The sequence below is a fragment of the Olea europaea genome, unplaced genomic scaffold (genome assembly GCF_002742605.1).
Source record: "Olea europaea var. sylvestris unplaced genomic scaffold, O_europaea_v1 scaffold1412, whole genome shotgun sequence".
NCBI classification, from domain to species: Eukaryota; Viridiplantae; Streptophyta; class Magnoliopsida; order Lamiales; family Oleaceae; genus Olea; species Olea europaea.
The window spans coordinates 66,721-82,566 of record NW_019231648.1 but is presented as its reverse complement, the minus strand read 5'-3'; the positions used below and the strand labels follow the sequence as shown (position 1 = coordinate 82,566).

Genomic DNA, 15,846 nt, shown 5'->3' with positions numbered 1-15,846 from the left:
TTTTATTTAATTTTATATATGTCTATTTAAGTAAATTTATGTCTAATTAAAAATATAATATAATTTTCCTTTTAACTTATATTTTAACAACAAAAAGAAGACATGTTTTAACTTTTTCGTGCGGTCATGCACATAATGGAAAATATCGCTACGAGTTTATTGAGCCATTGATACTTCCACAAAGTCAAGGAAACTAATACAACTTTAGGACGAATGTCATTGATGCGACTCTTCAAATCGCAGTTATCTAAACTATTGTATAATATATTGTTTAATTATATTTATTATATTTTGTGAATTATATTTTTCTTTACACTAATCACATTTTCCCAAAGTGTCTCAAGGCTGTGAACAATTTACAACTCAAGTGATATGCTGAAACAAATCAAACTCTGTTTAGCACATGTTTGGCTTAGATGAGAATCAAAATTTTAGATAGTTTTGATAAAAGTTGATAAAATATATGTTTGAAAAAATATGGATCCCATTAAATATATTACTAACGTTAATTATTAATTTTCACTAAAAAATTTAATCAAAATTTTTAATTGTACTAATCAGGGGCTTAGCATCCATTCACTATGATGAAAGTGTGTTTTATCCTAATTAAGAACTAGATCCCTACATTACTTTATTGTGTCAGTCTTATGTAACTAAGCTCCAGTTTTGTTTAGCTAAAATTAAACTTTTAAAAAATTTTGATAAAAGTTGATGAAATATATAATTGAAAATAAGTTTGAGAAAAAAATGAGTTTTAAAAAATGAGGGGTCAAACAGGGGCTAAATAAAGTCAATATTTGTTATGCATACCAACATCCGTGCAAAGGCACGATTCGCTCTTTACACAAGTGATATTAGACCACGAAGAATCTATAAAGCTCTCTCTGTAGCTCTCGTTTGACGGTCATTATTTGGCAAAATCAAAGTTTTGAATAGTGAATTTTTGAAAAATATGTGATTAAAACGTATTAAAAATGTTGGATTTATGTGCGGAATATTTCACCGTATGAGTATATGATTGAAAATGAGTAATTACAATAAAAAATTTGAAAAAATGACTGTCAAATAAGTGGCTTAGTATGTGAATATAGAAGGTGAATCAACAATATTGTTGAGATACTTGATAAAAGGTCTTGTGACCAAACCAGTATTAATAAAAAATATAGATAAAAAAGTAGATGGACTCAAATTATTGAACTGATATTCAATTAAGTCATTTCATTTTCTCAATTTATTAATTTATATAGGAAGTATTAATAAAAAATATAGATAAAAAACGGATGGACTCGAATTATTGAAGTGATATTCAATTAAGTCATTTCATTTTCTCAATTTACTAATACATTTATTATGTGGATCCCATCATTTTCCACTAAATGTAATTAATTAGATCCCGACACGATATAATCCAATTTATTAGTGTTAATAAAAAACAAACAAATTGATGTCACTTCCGTGTTATACCACAATCAGACCATTGACTGGATTGACCAAGCACCTTTAAATTTGTGAAATATATTCCAATCATGTTATATTGCTGTCTCGACATAATTTTTGATAGTATTACATGGCATTTTATCACTAGACAATTTAAAATATAGTCAATATTTTCGTTCAATAATCTATTGCTACAAACACACCTGTCAATCTTTTTGTCATTTTTTTTTTGGGAGCAAAGTAAATTAATTCAATATATTCATAAGCAAACCTAAACAAATGTTTGACAATCATTAAAACAACTTTAAAAAAAATTATTTTTAATCACACGTTCTTAAAATGAAATATTTTGTACATAAATTCAAAAAAAATTCTTATTTTTTCCACATATTTTCCACAAATTCACTATTCCAAAAATCTTTTTTTAATAAAAAATAAATATACTTAATTTGATTTTTGCACAAATTATTCACCATTTTGGACTTGACACATATAAAAATCACATTTCAAAACTAACAAATTTGTCAAATCATTTCAATTAATAATATATACAATATATAATTAATTGAAATCAATTGTCTCCACCCCAAGTTCGCACGCCTACCCCTACCCCTATCCCTATTCCTTACCCACCCACTCTACCCTACTTGTAAAAATTTTTCAAAAATTGAGAAATCTGTGTTATCTATGATTAATTGTGTTCAATTTTGTTTTCAGTGTGTCTGCCTGTAATCATATCGTTTAATTTGTGATTTTATATAACCAAGTTACATACTGTTACAATTAAAATAGATTTGGTCATAGACAATCACAATGAAGATAGACTTGGTCAGACTCGATTTTCGTCGCCACTATCACTTTGGCACTGCCACTACCCCCAACAACGTCAAGAACCAAATGTTCACTACCAAACACCTTCAACAAATCCTAACCACCATCGACATCACCGCACCATCACCACGACTTAAAAGATCCGTTGCTTGTAGCTGCAAGTAGTGGTGTGCCTCATTTGAAGCCTCCAAACATCAGCCAACCACCAACTAGCTGTCGAACTCCACCACCACCATGACTACCTCGACCTCTTTTACAAACCTCAACCAACATTTAGGCATCCCAAATGCACCAAAAATCAAGCCAAACCCAATAGCTACGGACTGTCTTTAGGCAACACCACCACCTCCGAGATGCCCACATCGGTACTATTACACCAATCGACCATACTCATCGAGGGGCATCTATTTATGGTCTTATATCAACAACACGTCAACACCACAAAATCCAAATTTATAAACCCATTCTCCGCACAGCCGAACATGCACATTAAAGTTTCAATTTTCAGTGCCGTCAATGAGTCCCACGGTGGCAAACCACCTTCTCCAACATCCCAACACCGTGTCGCATCTATTGCTACCATGAGCTTCGCCTTGTTGCGTTGATGAATAAACATATAATGTCATGAGAAGTGTTAAATTCACAGTTCTTTTATGTGGGAAAAAGGGGAGGTAAGTAGAGGTCCCCCGCGCACAAAAACGTCGAAAAAAAGAAGCAGATGGGTAGGATCTACCGCACATAGCGGCTTGGGCTGGTGGTCGGGTGATAAAGAGAGAGGGAAGGAAGAGAGAAGAAGAAAATGAAATTGATTTGGATTGAGTGGGAGGTCGCGTGGGTGCGTACGTAGATTATATATAATGTATATAATTTTTTTTTTAAAGCCCATTTCATATTCTAATATTATATCAAAAAATTTGAATTAAAATTTCTTAACAAAAAGTAATATCTTTATTGTTAGAATGCCCGTGCATTTAAAAACTATCTGAAGAAATATTCCCGACAACTTGGAGAAGAAAAAGTATGTGCTGTTTATCATTTAAGCTTGTCTTCTTTGATTTATAATGTATATTTTAAATTTTAATTATCAGAACTCAACAAGAGTAAAAATTCCATAGGAGATAATTTTTTTTGTACAAAATACTTAGACAAGAAAAATAATTTTTTTGAAATTTTAAGCTTCGCTAAACCGTGTTTTTCAGTTCCGAGGAAAGCAGGATTTTTGTTCCACTTGATCAAATGTTTTACCGGGTCAATCTTGGCTGCCAAAGTCAGCCTCAAGCCATTGACGAAGTCTCAATATGCAGCGACGTCGTTTTGCATTTACACATCTATTCCGCTATAGTTTTGCCAATGCTCCTGTGATTATTTTCCTCTCTTGTCACTGTCTATCTCTTCATATGATTCCGGGGTCGCCCCCAAATCCCCTCGCTCACTTTTCATCGTTCCCTTGTTGACACCAAGATCGGTTGACAGAAAACTCAAGATCTGTTCTATTCTTTCATCTGTTAACCAATTTAAGGTCAGATCTTTAACTTTAAATTTGCTATTTGATTGGTTTTCTTTTAAACTTTTAGTTGCTGTTTAGATCTGTTATCTACTGTTTCCGTTCAAAGATTGAATCTTTATGATTAATTTTTTTTCCTGGGCTTGTCTGTTTTCTCGTAATATTTGCAGATCTGGTTGGTTGAGTTGAAGACTACGCGTTTCCTGGTTGTTTTGTTGCCGAAAGTTATTTTCTTTGCTGCCCGTAAAATTGAAAGTTGACCTGAATGGAAGAAATCTCGGAGTTGCAGAAAAATGATTCTATTCAAATCAGGGAGGTATGGAATGACAATCTTGAACAAGAGTTTGCTCTAATTCGTGAAATCGTGGATGACTACCCCTATATTGCGATGGATACTGAGTTTCCGGGTGTGGTTCTTCGCCCCGTCAGGAATTTTAAGCATATTAACGAGTATAATTATCAGACTCTGAAGGATAATGTTGATATGTTGAAATTGATTCAGTTAGGTCTGACATTTTCAGATGAAAATGGGAACTTACCTACATGTGGAACTGATACTCATTGCATTTGGCAATTTAATTTCCGTGAGTTCGATGTGAACAAGGACATTTTCGCTAATGATTCAATTGAGCTTCTGAGGCAAACTGGGATTGATTTTAAGAAAAACAATGAGATGGGCATTGATGCAAACTATTTTGCCGAGCTCTTGATGTCTTCAGGAATCGTTTTGAATGATAATGTACATTGGGTGACTTTCCACAGTGGCTATGATTTTGGATATCTGCTTAAGTTATTGACTTGTAGGAATTTGCCCGAGTCTCAGTCGGATTTCTTTGATTTGCTCAACATGTATTTTCCCATGGTTTATGATATCAAGCATCTGATGAAGTTCTGCAACAACCTTCATGGTGGTTTGAATAAATTGGCAGAGCTCCTGGAGCTTGAGAGGATTGGCATTTGTCACCAGGCAGGTTCAGACAGTTTGCTTACTTCTTGCGCATTCAAGAAGTTGAAAGATAACTTCTTCAATGGTTCCACTGAAAAGTATTCTGGCGTTTTGTATGGACTTGGTGTTGAGAATGGGTCTGAAAAATAAGTAGGAGTCCCCTATGTATGTTCCCTTCTGTATTAACATGTAAGGCATGGAAATCTCATGTTGGTTGTAAACATTTTCAGAGAGCTGTTGCTCATTAGTTATGTTGATTGCTTTTTTAACTCCGTCTTCCCTGTAACTGAACCCGTTATGGGTGTTGTAGTTTGAATACTGTAAAATATTGCACTAAGTGTTTCAATAACAGTTTTATCTTTTCCTCAGTTCTTCTCAAGTTTCCATTTTGTTTCAGTTTAACATCTTGTTCATGTAGATGAAAAATAAATATAGGCATACAAAGCATTCATGTGTTTGATTTGCGGTATTATATTTTTCGTAGCTTTTCCGCACTGTACATGGCTATGATGTTACCTTGAAAATGATTATCTCCTTCCAGTTATATAATGTGCATTTTCTAATGGAGTTAATTACGCGTTACATGAAGATGCAGGCAGAAACATAGTAACCGGAACCGTCCCTGGCCCTGCCCCTGCAAAGTTCTGTACATGGCTATGATGTTACCTTGAAAATGATTAATCTTCTTCCAGTTATATAATGTGCATTTTCTAATGGAGTTAATTACGCGTTACATGAAGAGGCAGGCAGAAACATAGTAACCGGAACTGTCCCTGCCCCTGCAAATTCTGTTCCATGTATGTGTAAGAGAGTGTCAACAATGTATTTGCGTGTGTTTTCGTTTCTGTTTCTCTATCATTGTCATGATTATGGCAAAATTAAGTGACATGAGTTGTATGGGATTAAGATATGATAATAACGGCTCCTTGATATGTGCAGAGACTTTGAGCCAAGGAGGAAGATAAGCAACTGGAATGAAGTTGATGTACGCTATGACCTGCTCGGAAAATGGTATAAGCTCTTGCTTGTCATCAATTTGTTCTGAAGTTTAGAGAGTAATGTTTGGGTAAATATAGGGAGAAAATGTTGGTATACTTTTATGGTTCAAACTCATATCTGAATGATGAATTGTTTAGGCCAGTTTCTTGGATAGTAATCATTCATGATCTGAACTCTCTCTCACGGGGATCGCATTGTTATTTGCTGCTTTGGATCATGTCTCAAGTAGCTAAGTTTATGACCTTCTTGTGCCGACTGTACGATATCGTTGATCTCTTCTACTCTCTACAATTAACCTTTACATGCTATTTGGATTACATGGCTCGCCGCTTGTGTTCATTGCCAAATTTCTACAATTTTTTTGAAGTTTTGCAGGCAAGTTGAGCAATCACTTTTCTGCACACATTTTCATCTTAAAACACCTCTCTAATAAGATAACAATCTTTGGACCATAATAGCACACCTTTAACAATATAATGACCGCAAGCATGGCAAAGATCTGCCAATTGGTGCAGTTAAACCTATTCTGGAAAATGGATCCTACTAACTGTACTACATGAATAAGTTATATTTTGTTTGAGTTTGGTTGTATATATTCACTTTATTTCTCGTAAATGAATATATTCGACTTTTGTTTACTTAGCATTTATCGGTTGTTTCTAGAAATCTCATATTTTTGACACGGACATGTAACCTATGTTTTCTTTTGACAGCAAAATATATTTATATAAAAATATAGCATAATATATTGATCAATAGATTTATTTTCATTCCACCGTTCCCTTCAAAGCAGTATTACCTGCTAAAACTATTTTGATTCTTCCACTTGAAGTCGTTATTCCCTGTTGCTGCATCGCCAAATTGGCATCTATACGAAATATATGCTTGTATTTGCAAATTAACCTGCCTCGTCCAAACCATTTCAATACCTCTCTCTCAACTTCATCTCTTAAGTCACCAAAGTACAGCACCAGCAGCATGTCCTTTAGGCTTTAGGGTCTCCATATTTGGAGCTCTTTTTGGCTCTTCTGTTACTGATGGGATGTCAATTGTGTTAACGTCCAAACCTGATAGCGCTTCTTGTGATTTCAAGTCACAAGTTGAATCGGGCTTTTACAGAGCTTTGTTGTGAGTTTTCAGAAAAATGTTGTGGGATTGAGTTATAATCCTGGCGGTTTATGAAATCCCAAGGCTTGGAATTTGAGCATTACCTTTTGGGAATGTGAAAAATTGAATGAAATTCCTTTTTTTTCTGCCGTTTATGTATATACAAGAACGTGACTGCAATTTGATGAAAAATGGGCAATCGTGAAATTGTGATGTTGTGTTGATAAAATTATAGAATCTGGTGTAGTTTAAAGGAAAGGGAGGATAATAATATATGATACTGTAGTTGATTCTAAGGCCCCAGTACTCCACATTTCCATGACTTCTCTCCCTCCTCTAAACTGGCAAGATTTGATGAATTTTGATGCATTCCTTTTAAGACCAATGTTTGGCAGCCATGCACTGTATTAATTGTGGCATGCTGGATAGTTTTCTGAATATACTTGGATGATCTTGTGTAAATATGACTGCCAGTTTATCTTTATTGAATTTGAAGTTTTGATTTAGAACAGTAGTGAGAATAAACTGCTAAGATGTCAAATTCAGAAGTGAAAACCAGTTGTTATTTACTAACTCCTGACTTTTCATTTTGAATTTGGAAAATATATTCATCATACAGAAAACATTTATGCCTGACATCATACGCCCATTATGATCTCTGTTTTGTTGGAATTAGGTGTAACAAAACGTTGATTTTATATCATCTTCAGCCAAGTATTCGGATACGTTCCGATAGACAATTCACACGTATGAATAGACTAACTTGTTCTACTGGCCGAGTAGATGATCGTGGTGTATTTGGATTCACAAAATCAATTTCGGATAAATGAGAAATTGATGTCCAAAGTAAGGTTGAAAATTTTGCCATATAACACGGTTGCTTGAGCCGCCGCCTCGCAAGCAGCTAGTGGCCATGTTATTGAAATTTTTGCTCGAGCAGTGAACAAGGTGGTCGGCTAGTGGTCTGAAGGACTGTGTCTTTTCGTGGAACATGCTGAATTTTGGGACGTGTCTCTCCGACCACAATCCCTCAACCTCTATAAATTGGATTCTCTAGGTGGTTTAAATTCATTCCATATCATTTTTTTTGTTCATATTGCTTCAAAACACACCAAAAATTCTTGGTTTTCTTGCATAAAATATCATTCAAGTCGAGAGTGAAACTTCATTTTCGAGTTTATTGATTCTTTGACGTTTGAGGTGCTTTTACTGCAAGGAGATATCATTATATATTAGAAGACGATTGCCAAGACTCCATAATTATCTTGGTGAGGTAAATTTGTTTTAATGACATAGTGTTAAACTCTAGTCTCAATTTACAATTCTATTATTTTGTTCTTGAATTCTGGTTTCGATTTATCACTCCAAGTAAGTTTTACTTTGTTTTATTTTACTCAAGTCACTCAAATTATAATTTGCAATTCACACACATATACATAATACACCAACAAGTTTAAGACAAATTTTTGTCGTTTTGCTTGTTATAATTTGAATGTCTTCACCGGAATCCACCCTGCATGGGCTTTATGACATTTTTATGCATTTTGACTGACCATCAAAGCAATAGTTTGGCGACATGAACAAAATGAATGGGACTCAAGTGGAACAAGTGACATAGTTTGAAAACCTCATATGCAAATTTCTCAAACTAAAGAATGTGAACAGCCTTGGCTCTTGGGCTTCCCACCTTCCGTAGTTAACACTCAAGGGTCCCAAATCCCAATTTGGCAATTTGTCAGCCCCGTGGGAAACCTACATTTCAATGGAAGAAAAGGGTTTTTAAGGGAAAAGGAAAAAACTTCCTTAATACTTACGCTTAACCTTTTCCAGTAGACAACCAAGCGATAAAAGCATCTTGTGTGATGCAAAATTATTTTATTAGTTCTGTAATTTAATTTCTTTATTCGGATTGGGCTTGGATTTTTTGCATAAGCTGATACAATTCATGCGCGTAAATGTCGTCAAGTGAGGTGCAGTGGAATGTTGGTATTATAAAATAATTCATTATTGTAAATATTAAAGAGGGAATCGGAATTCCAGGGAAAGTAAAATGGGATTTCTCCTCTGATTCCTCGTCTTCCTCAATCCCAATTCCAAATTCAGTAACTCTATTAAACAGGGGATAGAAAATTTGTTTGTGTGATTTTTATTTTTTTATTTTTGAAAAAAAATGCTGCGCAGAGTGATGGGGCGGAAGAGGAAGACCGGTGAAGTTCCGGTGTACCTTAACGTGTACGATCTCACTCCCATGAACGAGTACGCGTACTGGCTTGGCCTTGGAGTCTACCATTCTGGGGTCCAAGGTTAGCTCTCTAATCTAGTTATTATAGCTGTGTTTTGATTTATTCCAGTTTATTTATCTCGTGACAAACGGATTTGGTTCTGAAATCTTAATCCTGTGAGTGCTAGCTGAGGAAATTGTGTAAAGGAGTGTTCTGTGTCAGTTTGGATTTTGTGTTCCCTGTCATTTGATCAATGTGTAGCTTATTTGAAGAATACGAAGAGGTTGTACTGTGAAATGTTCGTTTTGGCTAGAAGAAAAAGCAATGCATTTTCTTAATAGAAACGCAGAAATTTTATGACAATTTTTGCTTTCTTCAATATGGCAGTTCATGGAATTGAATATGCATTTGGTGCTCATGAACATTCAACATCTGGAATATTTGAAGTGGAACCAAAGAAATGCCCTGGATTCACATTCAGAAAATCAATCTTGGTTGGAAAAACGGATTTGGGTCCCAAAGAGGTCCGTGCATTCATGGAGAAACTATCAGAGCAGTACTCCGGAAATACCTATAATCTCATTGCAAAGAACTGCAATCACTTCTGCAATGATGTTTGTGTTCGGTTGACCAGCAAACCAATACCAAAATGGGTGAATCGACTTGCTCATCTGGGTAATTACTTATCGAAAGCTAAGAATTTTAGTTGTTTTCTTTCATTTTGTATCTGGATTATTTTGAGTTCTTTTATTTATTTATTTTCAGAATTATACTTGTTTGGCATGATACTATCCCTTTGCCTAATCATGTTGGAAGGTTTCAGTTTCTTAAACACCTTAAGGACTTTCATAGTTTTGTTCTAATGTTTGGCACAAATAACCGAAGTTTGGCATCTAAGATACTTCTAGCATTTTTATAGTACTGCTTTATTTATTCTTTACGCCATTAGATTCTCTTTGTTAGCATTTTCTTTTATTTTTATTTAGTTTGCTTTTGAGCAGAGTGAGGAAGTAAAGTTGAAAGAATGCTTCATTAGGTGTATTAAGTTTTCCTCATTTAATTAACAGAGTTTGGATAAGATAATTGTTGATATAGGCTCCTTGCTCGATGTGCATATTGTTTTAAAGCCCGTATTGACCTACACACAATTAGGTGGTCCTTGGGTTCTCATTAATTAAGTTGGTCCTTCTGATCCCACAAAATACTAAAGTTTAGGTTATCTCTTACGAGTTCTGGATCTGATAGACTTGGATACTTGATTTGCTAATGCTAACCCTCCTGTCCCAAGATAACTTTCACGTTAGTTGTTCTGTGTGGAGGTGGAGACGTGAGTTTGAAGCGCAGAATTGATTTTTGGAGTTTTAAATAAGAAAGGTGATCTTGTAAGAAATCTAGCAATGAACCGAACAGAGTAACGAAAGAGGATTCATAATATTGAGTCCAAATTTATTAGGATCAACTCTTAGCTTTTTGTTGTTCTTGAATCATAGAGGTCCTTATATGACTCACCCTGCATTGTGGATTTCAAAATCTACACAAAGTGTAGAGAACATCTGCAGCAATGGATGGTGGAGATTTATGCTACAAACTTCTGGGATTTTCCCCTACTCTTCGCTGTTTATAGATTCTGTCACCAAAATTACAAACCCTTATATTATATCTATTGAACCTTGCAGGCTTGTTCTGCAACTGTGTTCTACCGGCAGGTTTGAATGAGACTAAAGTTCGGCACATTAAAGCTGAGGATGGGGTTTATGTGAAGAAAAAGCTAAGAAGCAATTCAAGTAGGTTTGCGTCTTCTGATCTATGTCAACCAGCGGAAAATCCTTCAAGAGGTAGCAAACATCGAAACCATCATCCTGCTTCTTCATCTTCATCTTCATCTTCAAAGCGTTCTAGTTCACCATCAACTACCAAGCTTTAATTATTTAGGGTGTTCAATTATCTATTCAAACAGCAAGATTGTCCATGTTTCACATTCTTGTTTTAGTTTTTGATGATCAGCAGTTTAATGATAACAGAAACAGCTGCTGCATGACAAGTCTTGCATTATTTATTTCCTTGTACAGTTTCCTGTTGAATGAACAATTATTGAACTGTTACAGTTATAAACTAAAACCTCTGAAATTAACCAACATTTTCGTTCTTAGTTATTTAAATGTGGTTTAATTATTTAATACTTTCTTTATAAAGAAAACCAATCTTGCGACGTTCTTATAGTGGCGGTACCTTGTGCTAAACCTTGAAGACAAAAGCAAATTCAAAGTTAAGCAAGGGATGACCCACCACGTGCTAAAGATTGGTTTTAGGCACAATTTGGTAATAGGGGAAATTTACAAAATATGTCTTTGGTGTATATATAATTTGTACACTGTATGGTCTATATTTACATTTTATATATTATCTTTTACAACTAATGATTAGAAAAGTACTTTTTTTTAGTTGAAAAATTACAAATATAATATTCGAAATAGTTGAATAGACTAAAATATATTTAATTTAAATAACTAAACATACATTTTATGTTCACTCACCTATTAATATCAGGAATTGTTTTATTTGAATTTTTTTTTAAAAAATTTTACTCATTGAACATAATTCAAAAAAATTAGAAGATGGCAATTATCGGTTTTTATTTGTTTACACAATGTTGAAAAATAGTAAAAAGAAGGTGCAATTTTATATATTATCTTTTACAACTAATGATTAGAAAAGTACTTTTTTTTAGTTGAAAAATTACAAATATAATATTCGAAATATCTGAATAGACTAAAATATATTTAATTTAAATAACTAAACATACATTTTATGTTCACTCACCTATTAATATCAGGAATTGTTTTATTTGAATTTTTTTAAAAAAAATTTTACTCATTGAACATAATTCAAAAAAATTAGAAGATGGCAATTATCGGTTTTTATTTGTTTACACAATGTTGAAAAATAGTAAAAAGAAGGTGAAATATTTTTCAAACAATTATTAACTTGTTAAAATTAAGATCATTATTAAGAGATTCTCTATTTATAAAGAACATCTCAGATAAAAAAGAATTTTTAAATTTAAAAAGAATTTGTTATATTCTAATAGTGGTTTCTATTTTGGTCTTTTCATTTTTTTCCCCAAAAATGTTTACTATCAACAGTTTAGCACTCGTTTGGTAGCAATTTTTTACCTCCAAAAATTATTTTTTTGACCGTTATTTCACTATTACAACCGTTATTTTTGATTTTCTTACTCACAGGTGGAGCCGACTTTTCTATCTAACGATCAAAAAAATCAATTCATATAATCACTATCGAGCATGCCCTAATTTATTTAATATATTTTTCAATTTAGATATGATTTGAAAGTGGAGTATTGAGATCTATAACTCATTAAATGCAATAATTATAAAGCAAGGATAGAGAGTGAATTTGATTCTTCAAAATTGGAGAGTCAATCTCAATCTTTATTTTGAAAATGAACACAAAGAGTCTCTTAAAACTTATTTTTAAACATTAATTTTTTAAAATAAATAATATTTTATACCCCTCCATCGCATTTATATAGGCTGGTTTTATTTTTTTACACTAATTCAAAAAATTTAATGTTATTGAAAAAATAATTGTTGCCAAAAAAATGGTTATGATTAGGCATTTAAATAACAGTATATTAGTAAACGAACAAAATAAAACGTTCTCAATAAAGAAATATGATCATATAATTGGGACAATAAAATAAGAAAAGTCAACCTATATAAATGAAATGGAGGCGTATTTAGACAATCCCTTAATTTTTGCTCAAATCAATTATTATCATCTAGTAAAGTCACATGTGGCTATGGATTTGAATGTGACCTCACTCTATTAACTACAAACACTTGCAATCCTAATTATGCAATTGGATTGGAGTAATTACCTACTGCGAAAAAAGGAACTTATGTATGAAAAAATAGTTATTCCCCTATGTAGAGTAGGGATAAATTTAGTTGTACATAATTTTTCCTTCCATAGAGGTGTCCATATTCTCATATGAGGTGGGATCCACTTGAATAAAATATTTGAGTGGGTCCCCACCCATGTGAGTGTATGGACACTTTTATGGATGAAAAATTATGTACAATTAGCACAACCTGTAGAATAAGGATAATTACCTACTGCGAAAGGAACATATGGTAGAACAGAGAGTTATTCCCCTTGTATAGGAACAATTGCCAGGGCAATTATAGGTGTTGTTTTTTTGGGGCCATCTTGCAATGAAAAAATGTGAAGCCTTCCTGTAAATTCTTTGACACTATTCCCCTTTACACCAAGCACTGGCCAAATGGTTTGTTAAGGCTCAACCAGCTAATTGGCATGGTTCGATGGTAGCACATCGACCAACGGTAACTACCGGTAGCACCACCTCCAACAATGCACCCACCCCAACAACCATATAGATAAATGGAGAATACTTCTTCACGAGACCTACCTCCATGACATTGACTCCATCCATGTCTCCCTATCTAAATTTTGCACAGAATATCTCATCTCTTGAATTTTTCCCATCTTTTTGGTTGTGAAGGACCTGATCATGGAGGATACAAAAAGTTACTCTTTCTACCCTCTAAGCGAACTTACTTTTTCAGAAAATAAGTCTAAACTTACATTTCTTTAAAATAACTAAGACAAATTCAAATTTAAACCTAAACCTCAACCATTCTTTTTGGACAAGCCAACGATGGAGTTGGTTTTGTGCTTGAACGTCGTTAATGACAACAAATAGATTCTGGTAAATTTCTTTCGCAATAATTATACTTTCACTCAGATAATTGGACTTCAATTTTACTGAATTAAGTAACTACGCTTTAATACAATTTTATTTAGGTAGCTAAACTTTCATTCGATTTCAATCAAGCAACTAACTTTAATTTGATTTTAACTATTGTATCTCTATCCAATTTCGATAAAAATAATCAATAACGTGACAATCAATAAATGATTATTATCACACATAATTGTTAGTTTCTGATATAAAATAACTACAACTTATTGATATCATCGATTTCCACAAGTTCAAGTGATGGAGTCGGATGGAGTTACCCAATTGAAATTAAGTTGGAGTTACTCGATTGAACAAAGATGAAGTATAATTACCTAATTGAATTAGAGGGAAATCATAAATACGGTAAATGTCATTTACTCAATAGAAAAAATATATACAAATACACCGGACATTCCTGAGCATACGAGTCCAAATCAAGTACATATATAATTACACCAGGCATTCCTGGGCAAAACAAACTGTGGATAAACAAGTACAACTAGTACAAACTAAAGATCCATAGCTAAGGACTCATAATGAATCAAAAATTCGGATACAAAGAAAACACGACTTTGTAAACGTGTGTTTTGATTCGTCGAACAATACTATCAATATGTGATTTAAAATTATCAAAAATCCTTCTATTTCTTGCCATCCAAATGTGGTAAATGGTTGTAATAAGTACAATCCGCTTAGCTTTGCTGTGCCAATAAGTACCCTGACTTTTCTTTTTAATCCACTTCACATCATTGGAAAGTGTAGACATAGATTGCCTAAGACCCACTCATGTGCGGATAATTTTCCAAATAGATTGGCAAAATGAACAATCAAAGAATAAATGACTTGTCTCATCCATGCGTTCACAAAAACAACACTTACGGTCAATCTGGAGATATTCCAATATGCCCTTTGTGAGTAGTTTAGATTTGATTTCCAACCACAAGATCAAAGAAGTAAGCACTATGCTATTTTGGATCAACCTACCCGATTTGCCTTTGGAGTTTTGGAACACAAGTGCCCTGGGAAAAATTGTGTCTAAGGTAGGTAAACCTATTTCTACCAATAAAATCACGACCACAAAAGGAAGATATCTTATGCTAGAACTTTAGTTGAAGTTTATGCATCTATCGAGCTTATAAGGGTTGTTAAGATTAGGCTTCCTAATGGTAAATTAAGGGAACAAAAAATCCTTTTTGAATAGGAGTCGTAGTTTTGTGTTTCTTGTAAAGCTTTTGGGCATTCCACAAGTGGATGTAACTACAAAAAACATGATGCCAAGGATGCGGGTGTTGGTGGAAAATTCATATAAAGCCATTACGACTACTAAAGAAGTGCGGGCTAATCTAGAGGTTAATGAAGGGGAGATACGAGATAAAGTGGGCCAAAATTATAGGGATAGATTGGAGGAACCATTCATTTAGGTTACAAATAGGAAACATAAAACCCAGTCGAAGGGACACAATGCAGGCACACGCAACAGGAATCAGTAGGTTGCAGCCAGTGAAGGTAGGACGCAATCAGGCCAGCAACCGGACCCTACAACAGATTGTGATAGGCCGAGTTCTAGTACAGTTTGTGATGGGCTGCTTAATGGGACTGATTGTAATGAGAAATTAAAGGGCAAGCTTGATGATCAAAGGACCACAACTATAAAAAAAGATGTAAAGAGGGGATAATTCCCTCGTTATTTCATCATGAAGATTGCCTCATGGAATATTAGGGGTTTGAACCGTCCCCTAAAACAAAATGGCGTTTGGAGTTTTATAAAGGAACATGACATTGACATTATGGGTATTTTGAAAACAAAAGTTAACGCAATCTAAGCTTGATTGGGTGATGCAGAATAAATTTGGGGGTTTCTGGAGATCAACAACTATCATACTCATCAAACTGGCTGAATTTTGATTTTGTGGAATCCCATGAAAGTTCAAGTGGACGCGGTGGAGATTACATCTCAAATCATTCATTGTTAAGCTACTTGTAAGGTTAGTTCACTTACATTTTTTGTTAGCTTCGT

The 15,846-nt window shown here is 33.9% G+C and overlaps 2 protein-coding genes across 3 annotated transcripts; both read left to right on the top strand.

The window, feature by feature from the left end:
• The first annotated feature begins 3,598 nt into the window (after nt 1-3,598).
• Nucleotides 3,599-5,086, top strand: LOC111375754 (probable CCR4-associated factor 1 homolog 7). Its single transcript, XM_022998622.1, has 2 exons — nt 3,599-3,787; nt 3,943-5,086. Exon 2 carries the CDS (start codon nt 4,038-4,040, stop codon nt 4,866-4,868), a length of 831 nt encoding a protein of 276 aa, XP_022854390.1. The 5' UTR covers nt 3,599-3,787; nt 3,943-4,037; the 3' UTR covers nt 4,869-5,086.
• A 573-nt stretch (nt 5,087-5,659) lies between these two features.
• LOC111375753 (deSI-like protein At4g17486) lies at nt 5,660-11,181 on the top strand. 2 transcript variants are annotated; one of them, XM_022998621.1, is made up of 4 exons: nt 5,660-5,729; nt 9,006-9,127; nt 9,434-9,721; nt 10,723-11,181. In XM_022998621.1, the coding sequence occupies exons 2-4, from the start codon at nt 9,010-9,012 to the stop codon at nt 10,968-10,970; spliced, it is 654 nt and encodes a 217-aa protein (XP_022854389.1). In that variant the 5' UTR covers nt 5,660-5,729; nt 9,006-9,009; the 3' UTR covers nt 10,971-11,181. The 2 variants fall into 2 exon arrangements, with proteins under 2 accessions (XP_022854389.1, XP_022854387.1); XM_022998619.1 differs by lacking the exon at nt 5,660-5,729 and having other exon boundaries at nt 8,261-9,127.
• Nucleotides 11,182-15,846: the final 4,665 nt, after the last annotated feature.